At 47.1% G+C, this 21363-nt stretch overlaps 1 protein-coding gene across 1 annotated transcript in view; it reads right to left on the bottom strand.

Annotated features, from left to right (window-relative positions):
- LOC144175832 (nose resistant to fluoxetine protein 6-like) overlaps positions 1–21363 on the bottom strand; it is a 421837-nt gene that overhangs the window by 191080 nt on the left and 209394 nt on the right. Inside the window, exon 6 of the mRNA XM_077704849.1 lies at positions 9314–9493. Coding sequence (XP_077560975.1) covers positions 9314–9493 — 180 coding nt within the window. The remainder of the gene's footprint in view (positions 1–9313; positions 9494–21363) is intronic.

Raw genomic sequence — 21363 nt, 5'->3', positions numbered from 1 at the left:
CAATGATAATACTCTAAAGTGTGACCATGCCTCCACACGCGAAGCAGTTCGTTGATGTTCCAAGTATCCCTCAAGATGACTATGCAGAAACCATTGAATATGAACATTCGAAACATCGGGCGGGTAGGGATTTCGAAACAGTATTTCGGCAACCCTACGTCACTTCGCTGCTTTGTCGAAAAGGTATTATTACGATGGCCATGTGGTACTAATAGAAGAAGACGAGAACCTACGGCAAAATTGTTCTTCTAGAAAACCAAGCCCCAAGCCATTGTGGAGGCAAAAAAATTCCCCGCATTTCCCCGAGGGGAAGAATGTGAAAGTGCGAATGCACGAGTTGAATTTGCGCGGTTCGGTAATGTTCGCGAAAGAGAGATCACACACACACACACACAACTACAAAGAAAGAAAGAGGCATTTATTCACAGACACCTATTTGTGTTGTCGTTGTACTTGATTGGTAGAGCGGATCTCAGCTTTGAAATTTCGTGTCAGTACTCCTTTAAGCGGGTGCATTAGCCCTTCTCACGCCCGATTCCTGGCCAATCCCCCACGTGGGTATGTGCCATGTCAGCGGCCAGGCAGCGCGCGCGCCTGTCTCCCCCCGTTGCCAAGGAAGACGAGGAGATTCCTGGCCAATTCCCCCACGTGGGTATGCTATGCGGACATCGCCGGTGGACGCAGGTTCAGGGTCGCTTAAGAAGTGCATCGCACTTAAAATTTAGCTAGGGCTGTATACTCTGAACAACGGCCGTGATTTGGAAGGGATGCGATGTTGGCATGTTGACATTCAAAATTCTTGTATTCTTGGGTAATTGGACTATTCATGGGAGGTTACGGCCATTGCTACACACCAGGGTGGCCAATCCTGCTCTCGTGAGGGAGTATGCTATCGGCAATAGTCGCGGGGTCAGGCCGCACCAGAAGCCTTGTTCGGAAATTCCATCAACACGCGGATTTTTTTATTTCGGTGGGCATTGTCCGGCACTGGGATTCGAACCATGGTCCTTCCACACGCTAGGCGGATGCTCTACCTCTACGCCACCACTGAAATTCCGCACCACTTCAAGAGAGTAGAACCGTGGGCTTCAAAATTATTCTGCAGAAAACTAAAGTAATGAACAATAATCTCGGGACAGCACAACGATTTGAGATAGGTGGCGAGGCAGTGGAAGTGGTAAGCGAATTATTTAGTTAGGCCAAGTTGTGATCCCGGATCCCAACTATGAGGCAGAGGTAATTAGAACGATCAGAATGGGTAGAGTGCATTGGGCAGGCATTCCCACATAATGAATGGCAGCCTACCATTGTCCCTGAAGAATAAAGTGTATTACAGCTGCATCTTACCTGTACTCACCTACGGGTGAGAACTTGGAGGATCACTAAGAGGGTTAAACTTAAATTCGGGACGACTCTGCGAGCAATGGAACGGAAGATGGTAGGTGTAACTTTAAGGGACAAGAAAAGAGCGGAGAGGGTCAGGGAACAAACGCGTGTTAGGGACATGTTAGTTGAAATTAAGAATAAGAAATGGTCGCGGGCACAGCATGTAATGGGAACGCAAGATAACCGTTGGTCATTAAGGGTAACAGAGTGAATCCCTTGAGAAGGCAAGCGTAGCAGGGGGCGGCAGAAAGTTAGATGGGCAGATGAGATCAAGACGTTTGCGTGGATAAATTGGTCACAGTTGGCAGAGGACCGGGGTAATTGGAGAATAATGGGAGAAGCCTTTGCTCTGTAGTGGGCGTAGATAGGCTGGTGGTGGTGTGATGATGATTCTTTGGTTGGGGCTTCGTTTTGGGGAGCGTAAAGAGGTTTCGAACCCAATGGGGCTTGGCGAGGTGCACGCCTTGACAGTGGCGAAGCGCTGGCGGCAAAAAAATCAAAGGAAAAGCTCAGCGCCCAGAATGCGATTAGAGCGCAAACGGATTGACGCAGGTTAGCACTTTGCGACACGTTCCGGTGCGGGCGAGTCGTAATCTTTGATCTTACAAGTAGTCCTGAAGGAGTTCATCCACTGTATTGTGCATCCCCATACAGACCAATTGTACAATTTTGTCGTTCTTGCCATTCGCCTACAGGAGAAAGGTCAGAAGCGGGATAGACTTGCTTGGCTTGATGTCATTCAGTTGTGATTCGGCGTCTACTCACTCAACTAGCTCGAACGTCTGTGACGAGCACGACTGCCCACAGTTCTTTTCATACTCATTCACCGTCTCGGCATCGAGCTGAGCGGTGTCTTGTAACCCTCCTATGGAATTGCGCCCGGTCCAGAGGTTCACATCATCTGCATTTCGGGCATAGCTAAAATTCGGTATTCTTACAAGTTGCTCTGGGAGTTCTAGGAGCCCGAAGTTGAACAGCAATGGACAGTGAACTGAGCCTCAATGAGACCCTTTCCACCCGAGGCAGATATACTCGTCCGGGTCTTTAGTATGGCTATGGCGTCGGAAGGAAGTAGGCACTCTAGTTGTAGGTCCTCTCCCGCATCCTGTATTGGCCAAGTTTCGAAAGATCGCCTTATGTGCCACATTGGAAAAAGCTCCCTTTAGGTCTAACGCGAGGATCGCTCGTAAAAAGTGACGTGAGGCTGTAGCGAGGACTTCTTCCTTAAGGTGTATGAGGACGTTCTGTGTACAGATATGTTTTTTTACCCCTTATAACCTGTCTGGAATTTGATGTGTTGCTTACAGGTCGTTATGAAGCGTTTTCAAGAATATTTGTTCTTTCATTTACCGATTCAGGATGTTTGAGAGATCGGTCGAAGGTTATCGGTGTGTGGCGGGTTCCGTGGGTTTAGTATAAAGCCAACTTTTGCAGTCTCCCCTTGATACGCAGGAATATCTGATCCAGAAGGAGCTGAAGTGGCTGAGAAAGATATGTAGGGTGTTTGTCAAGGTTGGCAATAATTTTATTAGTGAGTTGGTTTAGGTACGGTGCACTGTTTTTCTTGCTGTCACCTATTGTTTCTCCTATTTACAACAGTTGAATTTCCTTTTTTTTCTGCAGCTGCCACTGCCAGCTATTTATAAAAGTGTAGTATTATTTGTTTTGGACTCCTTAACAAAGTTATTGGGTCTCTGTGTACATTCTATATGTATCTTCTTTTGTTTTATTTTAACTAAATAAACTTCGAACTTCGAACTTCAGTTCTTGGTTGGCATTTTCTCCGTACGGATGAGGAAGAACGCGCCCTCCATCTGGAGGTACTGCTTCTCCAGGGCCTACAGAAGCTCTGTGCTGGTTTCCGAATAGGCATTGAACGTGCGCGTCATGTGTCACAGGCTTCTTTACTTTTCACGGTTCGATTAAGTGTTCATCAGATGCGATGTTTTCTTTGTGATCAGGGTCGCTTTCCGGCTATAGCTGACTTGTTTACAGCCATTTTTTCTTGCACTGCGCTGCCCCGTATTTTGCAACCTGTTTTTTTCTCAGATATGCACTTCAGGAATTTTCTGTTGCGTCTTTGCTGTTTCTATATTCTCTTCAGCCTGTGTCGCGCTTTCCAGATGTGGAGGAGTTGTGTCCACGGCCAATCCTGAAAGAATTGTCTAAAGTCTGAGAGTGGGTTCGAATTAGCTCTTCATGAAATATATCTGACTCGAGATGCTCGTTGTGTGTGGCTCGGCAGAAGCGGTCCCAGTTTGTTTTGCGGGCTGCGCCAGTACGCGCTTTGCTATTCTTGGCCCAGATTGGATGATGAAATGTGTCATGGTGAAATCCAAGGTTGTTTAGCGTAATAGTTCAGGTAATGTTGGGAAGTGCCACTAACAAAGTCAGGTGCACGTTCGTGTCTCTGGATACGCTGGTGCTTATTTGAATGGATGTTTCATAGTTGTTAGGCTAGCTTAGATGTTCTTGATCAGTGGAGCCTACTATTGATTTCCGCTTTTTAGAGTGTGAGTTTATCCCCATAGCTGGTGCGGTACACTAAAAGTCTGCCACAATTAGCTAGGGTGAGGTATTTGAAGGTCGCGCAAGCAACCATCACGGTTGCTTGGGCGATGCTTATAAATGTTGAATATAAACAGGCTGAAGCTCTTTTTATTTACTGGGACATGGTTTCAAAACCATGAGCGCAGTCAAGCGGCGTTGGGTGCAGTGTCGCCGAAACACAGCCTTGGGCAGAAATGCCTGTAGATTTCTTAGTCCGGTTTGCATACTTATATATCCTGGCAAACACAGGTTGTGTTTGGTTTTTTCCAACATGATTATTTGTGGTTTATGGTCAAGGGAGGAGATGCATAGTTGGAGTGTCCCCTACTTGTCCTTAGTAAATTGGCAGTTTTTTAGGGGGACCACCGTAGAGTTTCTTCTACAATTTGATCTAATTGTCATGATTGTTGGTCTAGCACTTACTTCCACCGCGCCGGGATTCATATACCTATGGCGAGAGCATGAGGCTGCGACTTGGGTTTGCGGTTTCAGGGCGGTTAACGCCGATTGCATGACAATGTCCTTGCTTCACGACCTGTAAATACTGCTTTTCGACTTGCACTTCTTGATATATTGTCCGCGTTTAGTGTCGTATAACATTATACTGCGTGGCCATCCCCGTCTCCCCAATTTGGTGTTCATGGCTGCTTGAGCTCACTGAGGATGGAAAACGTGCGAGGCGTCTGGTGTGTGGGCTTCGTTCGTCACGGGACGCTTCAGTTCTTCTTGCGGTTCTTTAGTTGTTGGGGGTGGCGGAGGAGCTGTGTTCATTTGTTTCTTCCCGTGGTGTGTGGTAAGGCTCCTTGCGTTCTCTCGCTTCAAATCTGGCTTGGAGCTCTGCTGTTTGTGGTGTAGTTGTGTGCACTCCTCACGTCCTATAGGTGAGGGTTGGGTGCCTGTGGGTGTGGAGGGCTCTGGGTTACTGGTATTGTTACGAGAGCAGTGGGAGACACAATTGTGCCTAGTGGATCTGATTTTGTTCCTCATGTCAGGCCTTTGTACACTGTTCCTGGAGGTACAATGGTGCCGCGTCCTAGAAACTAAAGAGGGCCACGGATGCGAGCCTCGGTGCACCATTTGTGGTGGCTCCCACCTCACGGCGGCTAGGGGGTGCCCCATGAGCTTAGCGAGCCTTACGACCTCTGGTGGATGAATTGCGCGAAGCGCCAGGAGATAGAACAAGCTGCACGGAGGGACTCGTATCCACACAGCGGGAGGCTCGGAACCCTTCCAGTACAACAACCCCGAGGTGACGCATCAGCGCGGGATCCGGGTCCAAAAATAAGAACAAAAGTTCTTTCAATAAAAACTACTAGGATACCAAAGCTATTTCTAGCAGTGTGAGAATGCATGAGGCTTACTTCCCACTTAGTTTACAGTCAATTAGCGTTGCACTGCCAACCGAGGTGTTTTTCAGTGTGTAATGTTGCGAAGCCCGCTAGACAGAGCACTGGCCATATTTTGAACTCATGACTATCACTTTTTTCTTTTGTGTCTTTTCTTTGTACTACTGTAATTTTGGCTAAGGTCCTTGGTCAGCGGCCATAGTTTAGCCTTTATTCAGACTTTATGTAACGTAACGTCATCATTTAGCCTAACTACTTGCCAAAAGATGTAAACTGGTTATACGTCAAGTTGCCGGTAGCAGTCGATTACGTTTAAGTTCGACGGTGACGCTGGTCCTAACGCGCGGGCCGTCGCATGCCCGTGTCCACCCGACCCTCTGCGGAGTCATAATTGGGATGGTTACATTTGAACCTTTCCATCATCGCACTTTTCCTTAGGTCGCATGACGCGCCCAAGGCAACGATGACGCCAAGCCCTCGCATATTGGCGTTCGCCATTACTGAGCGCGTCAGGTGGCTGCAGACTCCCGTTGGTAACCAACGGCGAAATGAGGCCAACATGCATTCTCATTTACCGCCAAAATAGTTAGCGTTCGGCGCAACATAACGCCTCGCACCAAGTGGGGAGGTCAGGCTGGTTCATATCTGCGGTTGCAGACGAAGGGAATTTGCCGCCCACGTTCCTGGCGTAAGACACTGGTTACGCGAGGGCGGGGACGCGTGTATTAGTCAATTGTAAGATGTAAACCTTGAGCGTTACTGGTGCGCTAAAAGTTCCCCGCGTGTCATCTGGCCCATACCCCGCCTACGAAACAGTGCTATGCCCGCAATAATGTCTTGATAGCACAAACGCGAACTGAAAACTTCAATGGTGGAGTGGAAAGTGGTGAGTAAAATACCATCATGGTAGAGTTGCGTTAATGTTGTGAAGTAACGTTATAACTGCGCTGCACTTTAACAGTGTAACCATGTTCTAATTGTTCCGAATGACCTTTAAATGTCTTTTCCTTTGGCTCGCTTAGCTTAATGATCAAGATGAACACAGCTCGTCTTAGAATTCAGGCCACTACTTTCCATTGCATTCCCGGTAACATGCGCCTAATTCCATTCCCATTGCATTTATACAACTGTTTCCACCATTCCTGATCATTACGGTTGCTTTTTATTGCGCAAGGCCGACTCGGGGCAAAGAGCGCCAGAAAGTATTTAACAGTGGTGAAAATATATATACAATATTCTGTCAACATAAAAAAATATGAAATGAAATAAAAGGCAGAGAAGATAGCTAATGTAAAGGGCCAGGTTGTCGGTATATGCATGTTATTGAAACGTTTGTTTGATATCGAGTGAGGAGATGCGAGGGTGTTAAATGAGTGTGTGGCCTACCCGTAACGTTGATAAGACTACTTCCGTGTGTTTGTTTTGTGAGTCGGTTGTGTCTCATTCCAAGTGTGGCTTTATTACATGCAGTTTTGTTGTCCGTCAATTCACTCCACTGTGCATGCCTATGCTGCGCAGATGATGTATGATGTGAATACTGGGGTCAGTGTGTCAAAGTGTTGTTATGGCCACTGTGTTCCTACAAACAGAAGCAGCGGACCTTTCAACCGCCAATTTCTTGCGCAGCAGTGCCGGCGTTGCCTGGAAGCCACTACAGAACCCGTTGTAGTTCCATTAGAGGATCAGTTTAGGCTTGAGCTCTATTCGTACGTGTCGTTAAAGGAGAGCAATCATCATCGGCGAAGTGGAGAGGGGGAAAACGCAAGGCCAAGAAGTGTGAAGGAAAGTGCGCGAGAAGGCGAGGAGCTCACGAGGAGTTGTTGGGAGCGCGCGCCTCGAGAAAAAATTTTGGGTATGGAACTCCCGGAAATCGAACCCGAGACCTTTACTCCGAAAACCGGCAACCCAACCCTTGGGGCACCCCAAAGCCTCAAAGGGTACGGGGATAGGAATGCCGGAGACTAATAACTTGTGGAGCCAATGGGAAAGAAAAAGACAAGTTGTGTTGGCAAGCGCTGGGGAATACATACAAGAAAAAATGAAAAATTGGAAACAAGTACTGCAGCCAAATGGGTAAATTTTGAACAAAAAAAATAAAGCTAACAACAAATTTAGGCGCCTACAGCGTGCAAAACCTTTTCCATCGAACCTTCGCAGGCCGCTGTATTACGAAACGAGAATTTAAATGCACACATGGGTTTGGGATGTTGGAAAGAAGTAATAAAATAATAAAAAATGCCGTAACCTTACCCCCCTACCCCACAAAAAAAGCACTGCACGAAACAGTTGAAACACCGCTGGCTGCATGAAACGAAACAGCAAAATCAGCCATAAAAACTTTGCGGTGACATCTACGTTTAGGTCCTAAGATGTACGACACAATACCGTTAGTTCGACGCCCAGTGGTCGTTTTGGAACTTAGTGTCTGCATTTACCCTGCATTACCCTGCATGTCTGCATTACCATTTACGCTCCGCGGTGGGTCAGTACCTAAGGCGCTGTGCTTCTGAGCACGAGCACGCGGGTTCGATTCCCGCCGCGGTGACGTCTTTTCTGGTGGACGCGAAAGACAGAAACGCCCGTGTGTACGAAATTTTGGCGCACAGAAAAGATCCCAGGCGGTAAAAATTGATTCGGAGCCCTCGACTACGGCGCGCATCATCGCCTGCGTGGCGTCGGCGCGTAAATCCTAAAATAAATAAATAAATAAATAAATGAAAATAATAAATAAAATAAATATTTATAAATAAATAAATAAATCGTTCTATTGGCCGTTTGGCTTGCTGCAGAGTGTCAACTTTGACCAGAGCTTCACCTGTTATGAGTTTCTTGGCGTTGTATGACTTGCCAAGCATGCTTTCAAGAACTTTTGAATAAGCTATACTAACTGGGAAAAAACTGAGGCTGATTTGTTATCAGATTCGACACTCGATAAACGGGGGATAGTTCTCGCTTCTGTAAGGACATGGTTTGGAGGGGTGCAAACAATATCTCGATGCGGCCCCTTTTCAGGGACCGATCATGGCCTGACAAGAGAGCCTACTATTTACCATATATCATGCAATAAAAGCAGGGGACTGCGGTACTTCCTCTACTGACTTCCTCCACCGGATGGTCGGCGACCGGACTTGACAGGATGGTCTGTCAAACTCCTATGCCGCCGATCGTGATTTCTTACACTCCACCTATAAACACCTTTCAACGGTGGGTTACAGCTTATGTATGCGGGCTAGGGGTATGCAGTGTCGCCAATAAAGTCACCTCAAATAGACAAGGTGTCCCATGAGAGGGCCTCAGATCCATGCCTGGGTCGCAAAAAGGGCGTATGATTCTTGAGTCATCCCGATTCCCCAGTTTTATCTCGGCATCACTACATCAGACCCCGGTTCGCAATGATGCCTTTATTCTATTTTGCTAATCACGGGTAGCAGCCATGGTGGCAGCCACCAGGCGTGCTTGACAGGCGCATTGCGCTTCGCTTTTTTGCCTGCGTTCGTCAAGGCCTCTTTTCGTGTCCGCTGTCTTTGGGTGGCAGCTTAAATCACATGAGGCCACCGGAAATGCCTGCAGGGCATAGACCGAAAATGTTCGCCGAAAATGGTGAATGCCTTTGCCTATTTTAACATTTTAAATACACCCGCCACGGTGGCTCAGTGGCTAAGGAAATAGTGCGTGGGTAGAAATCAGCCACCGTGCCCGTTTGTTTTTTGGAGGCGCGGAACAGAGACACCACGCTGCGGACGTTGCTGTTCGGGATAAAAATCTTCAGACGATATAAATATTTCGCAGACGAAGCAATATGGCGGCAATAATCTTGCGCAGGTATAAAGCAAAAAGGAAAGTGTGCAAATGCGGAAAATGGACATTCCAGCTCTTTTGGCATCAATTTAGCCATGCTGCCATTTCGTATTGTTTACATTGTAGTTTGTAGCAATAAATCCCATTCAATCCGCATTCCACTTACGCCCAAAGCGGTCAACATGCAACATTATGTGGGCACGAATAATGATCTGTATTTAAGCCGTACTCACCTGTGGCAAAGGAGAACTCCATTGCAGCATGGCCGAAGACGATGTAGAATATGCTGACAGCGCGAATCCCGTGCATGAAGCGCAAGCTGTATGCCTCTGATGTCTTGTCCGTGGCCTCAGAGGTCAGCAGCCGTAAGTTGGCAGGAACTGAGAAGCTTCGCAAGATGCTGACGCCAACTTCTTTATGGTAAGAGGCATCCACACAAAACGACAAAATGCTGTTAGTGCGATGGCAATTTCTTTGAATCGATTAAAGGGTATAACGAGAAATCAGTGCCCTTCCATTCTGGGAAGATGGATGACCTGCGAAGCTGTACACATGAGATGGAGTGCACGAAACAAACCACGCTTGTTGGTAATTCACGATTGAGCATGCTTCCTCGCCTTTTAGCTGAGTGATACTTGGAAAGACTCGAACTTTATTCTGGCGAACAAACATGGGGCTTTCTGTTTCCGTCTAGAGTAGTAGGCACCTTACTGTCTGTGTAACACACAACCCAATCCGCTCGAGCGGTGAAGACACCATGCAGGCCTGATTGAGCTGTTTGTCGTCCACGTGTAAGCCTCCCGCCAGCACAATGGACATGTCATCAGTGAGGGCATGAAACCTATCCGCTCTTTCCAAATCGTACAGGTGGCGCTACAGAAAACGGCAATGGCGGACGAGACGGTGATCGGGCCTTCGGAGCAGCATGTGCGCCAGCTGCAATAGCCGCCTAAAATCCCGTAGTTGCGCTTGAAACACCTACTTTTTTGAAAAATGAACACATGCAGACGTTGCTGATTGCAAGACAACATTCGATTCGTTTCAGGGTGTCTGCTGCGGTGTAAAAAGCGCCGCGTGCGAGGAATCCGCTGTGCATGGATCAGGCCGCACTGAAGTGGTTTGAGAAAAATTCCGCCCCATTTGGGCAAACAACTTGCTACAGGATGTGCAACGCTACGTTTTGGGATATTATTGCAGTGTACGTCATCAGAGTGCACGTTTTACTTTAGGCGTGTTCATTTCCCTGTGTAGATACTAAACAGAAGCCCATGCGCGGGTGATCTGTGCGTATTGCGGTGTTTTGCTTGGGTGTCGTAAAACCTAGTCGTGACTACGGCCAGTAAAATCGCGAAGACGAGGCTATTACGTCGTATCAAGCGGTATACAAACGAACGTGTTAGCATTTTATTTGAAAAAATATAAGCCTACGTGTGATATTGAAGCGTACATGAAAATACAGGCAATACTTCACAGGTGCGCTTTTGGCTCGTGATAATTAATGTAAGAGAAATCTCCTGGCTGAAATTACGTTATGTTGATTTTACTGCCGGTAATATGTTTAAGAGCGTCAATACGCATTACCTAAACAAAAATGGGGGCTACCAAATTCGTTCGAGAGCTCGAATTTGAACTGCCAGACCCAGTTACTATATTGTCAGTCCTAAAACATCTTGCTTAAACATAATTATTTCTATGTTCAGTCATTAATAAATAAACGCACCACCACATTCGCTTCTCACCTTCACGTGCAAAAAGTTTTCATTTGTTTCTTTATTGAAAATAAAAGCAAGCTGATTGGTCAGCCTCTGCAGTTTATATGTTTGAAAGCACTGGAATGGAGCCCTTTTAACCACAAATAAGCGAAGATAGGTTGACACATTATGCGGCAGTGAATGTAAATAGTATCCGAAAAAGACGAACACAAAGTTATACAAAGAGCCTACAAAATAGGCGCCCTCACAGCAAAGAACTATTAAATATGGCAGCCGTAATTTAGTAAAGAATAATTTAGTCACAACGTACGCACGCGCGGGTCCACAAGACTTCCATTTTTCTCTGCAGCAGACACCGATGACTCCAAAATTTACCTGCAGCTTTTATAGCTTCACGGAAGTCGAGAAAATATGAACGCTCGCTCAGCCTGTATTTTCCCGTCATTTACACGGCATTTGCGATTACAATAATTGTGATTACTATTTTCCTTTCGCTTCTGCGAGGCCTCACGGATACCTCCGGCCGCCTCCGTCGGAGCGACCGGTCCGCCGATCACCCCCTCCCGGCTCCGCACAAATTCCGTGCGGCGTCACTAGCGTCGCTGGAAAGAGCGAATAGCTTCGCGCGCACGCACCCCCTTCCTCCCTTCGCCCCCAGCACGTGCATCCATAAACCGGCAACCACTTATGTGCGCTTGATTAAACCTGATAGACACGGCCAAATAACAGTTGTGTAAAAGGGGTCAATGTGGCGAAAAGGAACGTCGCAGCAGCGCCAAGTAAAACGGCTTCACCGGAATTAAAACTGGGGGGCGGGGTTAGACATATACTGCTTCGCAGTAAAATATCAGAAGTTCAGCAAAAACCCCCCAGAAAACTAGCACAGAAAGAACTACACCAAATCAGAAAGTGACGTTCCATTATTAAAAATATACATCGGCATTATCACACTGTCACACAACAGTGTTCCCGCGATGTCAGGCTCGTTTGTTCTCCTCTGTAGGCAACCGTATAAAATCGCCTGCGATAACGTGGTCACTCAAAGTTAAATTTAATGATGTGCGGAAGATTCCTAAGCATATTCATGTTAGATAAGAGCGCGAACGCAGTTCATTCGGCCTGCTTCCTCGATATGTCTTTTGACGTTGGCCACTATAGCGTATACAGCATCAATAAAATTTACAGTTGGGCTAGTTGGTTTTAGAAGACACACACGACGGCGCAGACTCGCAACCGACTTTATAAGGCGTTAACACAAATATATACTTAGAAATACCCCGTGCCCAGGTCGACCCCGAAAGTGCAGTTTGAGAAACACAGCGGTCACAGGATTACGATTCGAAAAACACAAGATTACACTGTACATAGTCAACAACCAAACTGCAAAACACCTAAGTTAATGCATTTCACAAGAACTGAAATTCCTTTTCATGTAGTGCCACCGACACGTGGCTGACACACTTATCATGGTGCTTTCGTATATAAAAAGCTTCAATTATCTGACGTGTCAATTGGTCATTGTGTCGCCACAACACGCTGGTGTTTTCAAACAGTGGACAGCATTGTGCCTGGGCCTTATCTTTGTGGGTCGCGCAATGTCGAGTGATATGTGCATGAGGGTTGTTCTTCAGCGACCTCCAATGTTCCATCAGTCGAACATTGATGCACCTGCCTGACTGGCCGATGTGTACGTTGTCACATGATAATGGCATTATTAGGTTGTTTTGTCAACCTAGAGAAGGCTGTTTTGTCATCTTTCCAGGCAAAATGTTTTCCATGAAAGCTTGAGACGCCGTTCTTAAAACCTTTCGGCCCGTAGATGTAAAAGCCTCAAAGGTAAAGGAACTAGCGATTTCCCTGCTGAATACGCACAACCTTGAGCGTCTTGCGGGCAAAGTAAAGCAAGAAAAAGGTCAGAAGCTAGATTTGTTCTTTTTCGCTAAAGCGCATAAGCCCGATGTGCCTTTTTGAGCCATTGTTTCCGAGCGGAGCGCCTGGCAGAGGTTAGCGTCGGGGTATTTGCAAAAACACCTGGACTGGAGAATTGCTTGGGTTTGGGCGAGTTGGTTTTCCATATCGACTTGAAAATTCAGCTGGAACAAAAAACGATAGGACTTAGGAAGGAAACACGGACACAGTGCTGACTATCACCTGAGTTTACTGACAAAAAGCGGGTATATATGTTCCCGATTTTTGTCAGTAAACTCAGTTGATAGTCAGCACTGTGTCCGTATTTCCTTCCTAAGTCCTATCGTTTTTCTGTTCCAGCTGAACTTTCAAGTCCACCTGGACTGGCTATGGTTTGATTATCCGTTTTTGATCCTGAATTCGGACAGCCTTGTAGAAGTTTTGAGTACGAACAACCCCGGCACGTTCCAAATGTTCAGCATAGATGTTGAAGATTTCTATTAGTCTATTCCTCATGATGAACTGATGAACAGTGTGAAGAGGTACATTACCGAGGAAAATGATGAAATGAGGTTTGCTAGTAATTGTGGTGTTCCTGTGAGTGGTTTTCTCGAAATCCTGTCTTTTTCCTTACAGTCCACCTTTGTAGAGTGGAACGGGGGGTTACATTTGCAGAAAACCGTGATATGTATTGGTTACTGGGTGGCGCCCGTCCTTTGCAATATTGTCACGAAGCCAAGGACGACGCAGTTGTCTTGAAGGAGAAACAAGTTTATTGGAGTGAACTTGTGCTGCCCTAACAACTCAAAAGACTACAGAGGCGGCGAAGCAGCGGTCAACAAAGTGACTAGCACAGGCGAGTGTCGCCGAATGAATGCCGTGGCGTCTGCTTTGCAGGCTTTTATCTTTCGGCGCAAGTGTTTCTGGAAACGTCGATTCACATCCAGAACATTGTTGATCGCAGAAGTTTATTCTGGGCTAGTGGCGTTAGGGCGAAACAGTCTGCTTATCTGAATGTGATCGCCCCTGCGGCATAAAAGTAAAGAATGTAAGACGCGCTTCGTTTGGAACGAAGATAACACAGCCGGGCGTGGCCCGGCAGTAAAAACAAACAATAAATAATTAAACCCATACATGGTTCGCGGCATTACCCACCCTCTAAGAGTGCATCGACCCGATGCTAAAATAAAACACAGTCCGAACGAACCACAAAAAAGTTCGTCATCTTGCATAGTAAGGTTTCAAGCGAACTACGTGGACGACTTCAGGCTGCGTGCGTCGTCGTGATGTTCCGGAATCACCATCGGGGATCACCTCGTAGGTAAGTTGGCCGACACGTCCTAGAATCTGGTAGTGTCCGAAATACCGTCGCAGAAGCTTATCACTTAGTCCGCGTCGACGGAAGGGAGTCCAAACCCACACACAATCCCGAGGGTGGTACTTGGCTTCTCGGCGTCGGAGGTTGTACCGCCCGGCATCCATCAGCTGCTGGTCCGTTGTTCGAACTCGAGCCAGCTGGCGGGCTTCCTCCGCACGCTGAAGTTATCCTTGGACGTCGGCGTTGATGTCGTCGTCTTCCACGTGCGGAAGCATAGCGCCGAGCATCGTAGTCGGCCGTCTTCCGTAGACAAGCTCGAACGGCGTCATCTGCGTAGTTTCCTGGATAGCCGTGTTGTACGCAAAGGTGACGTACGGTAGCACTTCGTCCCAAGTCTTATGTTCAACGTCGACGTACATTGACAGTATATCCGCCATTGTCTTGTTCAGGCGTTCCGTTAGTCCGTTCGTTTGGGGGTGGTACGCCATCGTTCTTCGGTGATCCGTGTTGCTGTAGCGTAATATCCCTTGCATCAGCTCTGCAGTAAAGGCTGTTCCGCGGTCCGTCATTAGGACTTCCGGGGCTCCATGTTGCAGCACAACTTGGCTTATGAAGAACTTTGCGACTTCGTGTGCAGTCCCCCTCGGAAGTGCGGCGGTCTTTGCGTAGCCCGTCATGTACTATGTCGCTACAACAATCCACTTTTTCTCGGACCGGGATGTAGGGAACGGGCCCAGAAGGTTTATTCCAATCTGTTGGATGGGCCTAGATGGGACGCCGATGGGTTGCAGAAGTCCGGCGGGTCTCGTCGGTGGCGTTTTTCGTCGCTGGCAGTCACGGCAGCTCCGGACGTAGTGGGTGACGTCGGATGCAAGGCGGGGTCAGTAGTACTTCGCCTTGATTTTCCCAATTGTGCGAGCTGTGCCGAGATGTCCGGAAGATGGGTCGTCACGCTTCCAAAATTTCGTCACGAATATCTGCCGCGATCACAAGGAGATAATTTGCTCTCGTTCCGGGGCTGAAATTCTTCTTCACGAGGACGGAGTTTTTCAGGCTGAATGCAGGTAAGTTGCGTTTGAAGGCCCTGGGCACGGTGACGTTGCATCCTTGGAGGTAGTCGATCATGACGCGTAGATCAGGGTCGGCACACTGCTGGACGGCGAGGTGGCTCAGTCACGACTCCGAAGAACGCGCTGTCTTCATTGGAGTCTTGTGGTGGTGGGTCGACGGGGGCACGGGACAGGCAGTCGGCGTCGGAGTGTTTATTCCCGGATTTATAGACTACTGTAACGTCAAATTCTTGCAGGCGCAAGCTCCATCTACCAAGACGGCCAGAGGGGTCCTTCAAATTGGCGAGCCAACACAGCGCATGGTGGTCTGTCACAACCTTGAATGGTCTTCCATACACATATGGGTGAAATTTTGAAATGGCCCATATAATAGCGAGGCACTCTTTCTCAGAGACTGAGTAGTTTCTTTCTTCCTTGGACAGATCACGGCTGGCACCCAAGCCTATATCACTGGCGTCCGTGTGCACTTCCGTTTTGGCATTTGCGTCGAGCACAGGCGGGCGCTTTGCAGGCATTGCTGCAGAACACAGAAGGGTGTTTTTTGGGAATTTTTCCAGCTGAAAGGGGTGCTATCTTTCGTCAAGCGGGTGAGTGGCTCTGCAATGCGGGTGAAGTTTGCGACGAAGCGCCTGTAGTATGCGCATAGTCCGAGAAATCTCCGCACGCCGTTCTTATCTTTCGTTCTTGGGAAGTTCGCTATGGCGGAAGTTTTCGCCGGATAAGGCCGGACTCCCGCGGCGTTGACGACATGGCCCTCGTACGCGAAGCGGCACTTTTCAGGCTTCAACGTTAACCCCTACACTCTTAGTCGCGTCCCGGATGGCGTCCAAGTTATATGCGGTGGGCAGTCTCAATACCGTGATATAAGAGGCCCTGACAGACTTCTTTTCCATGAAAAAACCTCAGGTGGTTGCATCACGCTTATATGCTACACCAACGGCCAGTGTCACGGCTATAAACTACCAGACAGCCTGACGCCAGAAATGAAATAAAAAAGGGGGACAATCGTGAAGCTCCGAGCGATATGTGTGGCTTGCGGCGCATGCGCGTATTCCTCCTCACACAGTCGCCCGCGAGCTTCTTTTGCGGTGGCCGACGACGCGTGCCCGACGACGCGACGAAAGCCGAAAAACCTTCAAAAATGTCTCGCGCGCACATGCGCAGTAGGAGTGGAAAAAAGTTCGCGCTCGGCGAGTTGTCGTAGGGTGATTTGTCTCTATCGCGCACGTGCGAGGAATTTGACCGCGGAGCAAGTTGGGGTCCCGCGCTTTGACTCCTGCTATGTGTAGTTCATACTTCCTTCCTTTCATACTGTGTAGTTCATACTTCCTTCCTTTCATACTGTGTAGTTCATACTTCCTTCACACTTCCTTTACCACGTTCGCTTCCGCTGACATCGAATGTGTGCTTCGAGGTTGGCGCAACAGTGGAAACAACTGCAAATGCGATGGGAATATTAGGGCCACCGGTCACGCAAGCCGAACAGCGACGACATTTCAATCCGGCTGGTGTGTGTATTACGGGCATAGCCCGGTTGAACAGGAGAGGATAGGTCCCTGGACTTCTTGTTTTTTTTTTCCCGAGGGGTGGGGGGCGCAGACTGTAAGAAATAGGTGTTTGCAGACAACTAGTAAGGGCCATGAAAGTATGCCTTTTTCGTCGTCGTAAGAAGCCCGCGCCAAAAACGTTCTCCGATACCCGGGTCCGTACGGTAAATTTGAAGGGCTTTATAGTAATGTTTTGGTTTCCCTGTGCGACGGCCGTTTTGGGATCCAGGCGAAAAATGAAAACGCTTGCACATGTGAGGCACTTCCGTTTCCGTAAAGAGTACCATGGTGTCGTAAAGAAATTGCATTTTTCCATGCGTTTCATTGTCCAGGTCAAGGCACATAAAACCCAGTTTGAATTTTGTATTTTTCAATATTCCATGGCCACTGCTTGTCATATTCGGTAGGCGTAGCAAAAAGTTATGTAACGTTTTTTTTATAACTAGGTTTTCGCGTCATCGTTTGGGTTAGTGACTTTTCTGGCGCATTGAGTAGTCTGAATTCTGCGGCGATTTGTAAAGTTCATTACGGTGCGTTTACACGAAGCAACATTTATGAGTAACACCAGCACCCATCTTGTTCTGTTCGCCACAGCTGTCGTCTGTCAGGAGTGTCAACTCGCGGTTTGCTGAAACATGATAGCATTGGCAGCGCAAACGCGGCGCGTCACCGGCGTGGAGGTCGCTCCAAGTTGTGTATTTTAATGTTGTTACAGATGAGCTGGCTGTTGCTCGGTGCGCGCAGTTTACCTATGCTTTAGTAAAAGATATTGCTAGCAATCTTGTTCCATCTTTAATAAAATGTTTTGCGCATACAATTGGTGGCAATTGTTTCATAAAAATAAACTAGGGCACATTACCCTCCGCATGTAACAGCAAACAGACTTTTTTTCGACGTGCCATTGACGTGTGTCCGTGAAATAAAATTATGGCGACGTTTTCTCGCAGACCTTTGCACTGAAAAAGCGCTTGGTCTTCCTATGTATATGAAGAAAACGTCCTTTTGGAGTGCGTTTGAATCTAGAAGCAGTAAGAAAAAAATAATTACCTAAACTACAGTGATGCACTTACCTGATTTATATTTTCGCATATCTGCTAGCGCGTTGGTAATACTTCTGCTGCGCTCCTTCAGGCTATACTGTTTTACCGCCGATAAATAACGCCACGCTTTTGTACCTGGTCACTTATTCACCTGCCGTTTCTTCACGCAGTGCAAACACAACAAATTGCTACCCGTGACTCAACGTTTTTGAGATGTTTACAACGCTGTTTCAATTCCAGTGCGACGAAATTCCAGAAGCAGCAGCTCCCGGCCCAAAGATTGCTTGGGGCGATTCTACAAAGGCCATCTACATCATCGGAAGTGGTGTACCTGGACCATAATTGAAGCCCAGAGAATGTACTTTTTAATTGTTTCGTATTATATTACATGAAGGACATGAGATACCCGTCAGCTTCAGGCCAAACGTTGGGCATTATACAGTCAGTAGCCTGAAAAAAGACGAGTTTCCTCCCTGTTTTGTAAACAGCAAGCTGCTGAAAATTCTATAAATGAAAACAATAATTTTATCTTGACCGGCCGTTATTTGCTCTTGCACAAAAAAAGATTTTCATTTGTGTGTTCCATAAGGGCAATCTGCCAGTATTTGTATTTGTTAGTTCAGTATAAGTCGTTTGTGTTCATATTTGTATGTTGGATATCAAATAAAAAGAAAACATCGCTACTTCGACATGGTGTCATTTTGTAATTTTCATCTCCCACTTGTGCATGCTCATGAATTCGAGAATGACAAAATACTTAACATTTACCTACTCAACTCAGTTCTCTGTTCGTGTCCCAAGCTTGTATGAGTATAAACTATCAGTTCACGATCCGGATAGGTTTTAGGTATAGAGATACTTGCTTTACAGCTTAGCTTGTAACATGGCATTATAAATAAAGGGAGTTTTTTTTTCGTGGTATGCGCATTGAGGCCTGATAAATCAGGTTGCAATATACTGAGATTATGAAAATAAAACCTCATTACATAAAAACAGGTCATGAAGATGTTCCAGAAGGGCACAAATTAAAAATGATTTAGGGAAATTGCAGCCATTGCAACCCATTTATTTGTGGCATTGTTTTATACGGCTTAAACTTTCGATGCTCTAGGGTGCGTTCATCCCAAAGTGCTATGGTTTTGGTGAACTGCCTTGAAAATATTGAAAATGCTGAACCGCGACCTTGCGCTTCGGCGTACAATAATATAACTCGGTATTAACGGAAGCGCGAATGAAACGAGGCCACTTAAAAAAATTGCACGAATCCCGAGAATTGTCTGCTAATGCGCCGAATTTATATGCCGCTTTTCTTGAGTGTCAGTCTGTTAGAGCCAATTTTATGGGTTTTTCAAAGCCCGGTCCGTCCAATTATGTCCTTTTACCCTTTAAATCACTTGCGCCAAATCTGCATTTTTTGTAAATGAAGGGTGTAACAAGGCTCATCATTTCTGTATTTATTTACTTTCCTTGTTCTTTAGTTTTTCAAAATTCTGTTCGACCAATTATCTCCATCTCTGCTATGATAACGATTAAGAGCGTGATTTCAGCTAAATCTGCATTATTGTGGAAATGCAAAGTGTTATACAGGTCGCCATTTTCCGTCATTGTTTTATATTTTTCCTAATTTTTAGTTTCTCAAAATTTTCTTTGACCAATGATCTTTATTTACGATATTATAATGATTAAAGGTGAAACTTCCGCGAAACCAGCATTTGTCTGGAACTGCAGGGCGTTACAAGTCACACGGCCGGGCGGTTATCTGGTCTGCGCGAGAAAACGCTAAGATATTTGTTGTGTGCTCACGATCCATAAAAGAAAATGCAGTATCTGGCCTTCCAACTGCTCTTTACCTGGGCGTCGACGCAGCAATTCTGCAGGCGTCGCGACACAATGTTAGGTAGAGTGGGTGTTTTAATATTGCTTAATTACATTGCCAGATGCGTATTTTACTACCGCACCCCTATTACAAAAACAAAGGTCAAGGCATGTAACCGCACCATCAGAAGAGCTACGACGAGGAGAAAAAAATTCTGTACACCATTTCATGCTTGTTATACACGCCACTCGTGACGAGACAGCTCTTATTTGCAGTACAACACTGCGCCTTACGTGTTAGTTATTTCCAAGCATTGTCATATTGGGCACTTTCCACCAATGGCCAAGAATACTTTCGGTAACCAGGCAGAATACCTGTTATCAATTCCGTTTGCATCGATTGAATAAATCCCCGCACGGCGCATCATACTGTTGGAACGGGCACACAGCATGACAAAAGGTTTCCGCTCGTACCAGTGTACTTAAATTCCCGCAAACCATATAGTATTATGCCTCTTTGGTAGAACGATTCAAAAACGGTGGTCTAAAGAAAGCCACCCGCCGCCGAATGTGTTATTTAAGACTGATGCTTGACGCATAACAGCATGCAGAATACTTATAAGCCCACGCTTGCACTACCCAGGAGCCCGTGGGTCGTGGCGCAGTGGTTATGATGTCTGCCTCTTGATTGCCCCTTGATGTGTTGTAGTGGACCTAGGTTCGATTCCCCGTACGGTTACGTGAATGTTCTTATGAATACTTTGTGTGTCTTGTATAACGTGACATATATTGCAGCGTTCGCCTCGGGTTGCTGTCGTTGGCCTGTCAATGCGGACGAAAAAAACGGATAAAATCGGCCCTGGCTGAGTGCATTGATTGTTTCTTTTTTTTTGATGAATTGCAACAAGGCCGCTTATTTGAGGGGCCGTATGATTTAAGGACCGCTCGTAAGCGGGAATATATTAGCATAATAGGCCGCGTAGAAAAATTACGGCCAGCGGCCCGCCGAACACATGGCCCGGGGTTTAGGTGGCCCTCTAGTTAGGCGGCCCTCAAGATGGCCGCTTAAACGCCAGGCCGCGTGTTCGGTGGGCCGCTTGTGCTCGAGGCCGCCTGAACCACCGCTTTATAAGCGGCTTTAAATTGACGTGGCGACCCGCCTGCATGCGGATCGTATAACGAGGAATTGACTAAGAGTGTACGCACGGATGGCCTCGAGTACAGACTGCAACCTTGCAAAGTGTTCCTCGAAAGTCCGGGAGAATACCACAACGTCGTCGAGGTATATGAGGCAGGTGTGCCACTTCAGACCAGCTAGCACAGTATCCATGACTCTTTGGAACGTTGCTGGTGCCGTGCATACATAGCCCAAAAGGCATCACCTTGAACTCGTATAGGCCGTCCGGGGTTATGAATGCAGTCTTCTCTCGATCTCTCTCGTCCACTTCAATTTCCCAGTAGACTGTCTTCAGATCTATCGATGAGAAGTGCTTCGCGTGGCAGAGGTGGTCGAGGGCGTCGTCGATTCGTGGCAGGGGGTCCACGTCCTTTTTGTTGATCTTGTTCAATCTGCGGTAGTTAACGCAGAACCTCAGTGTGCCGTCTTTTTTCTTCACGAGTACAACCGGCGCCGCCCACGGATTTTTCGATGGCTGTACAATGTCGTCGTTGAGCATTTCATCGACTTGAGTCCGGATGGATTCGCGCTCGTGCGAAGAGACGCGGTATGGTGACTGTCGGGTAGGTCGGGCTCCATCCTCGGTTATTATCCGGTGCTTCGTCAGAGGTGTCTGGCGTAGCTTGGAGTTCGACGAAAAACAGCCGCTGTAGCGATGCAGCAAAGCCAATAACTTGTTCTTTTCTTCTTGCGGTA

This window comes from Haemaphysalis longicornis, unplaced genomic scaffold, assembly GCF_048455015.1.
Source record: "Haemaphysalis longicornis isolate Haplotype H1 unplaced genomic scaffold, Haemaphysalis longicornis Haplotype H1 scaffold_1, whole genome shotgun sequence".
Taxonomy (NCBI): Eukaryota; Metazoa; Arthropoda; class Arachnida; order Ixodida; family Ixodidae; genus Haemaphysalis; species Haemaphysalis longicornis.
The sequence above is the reverse complement of the archived record's forward strand: the minus strand, read 5'-3'. Positions and strand labels throughout refer to the sequence as shown.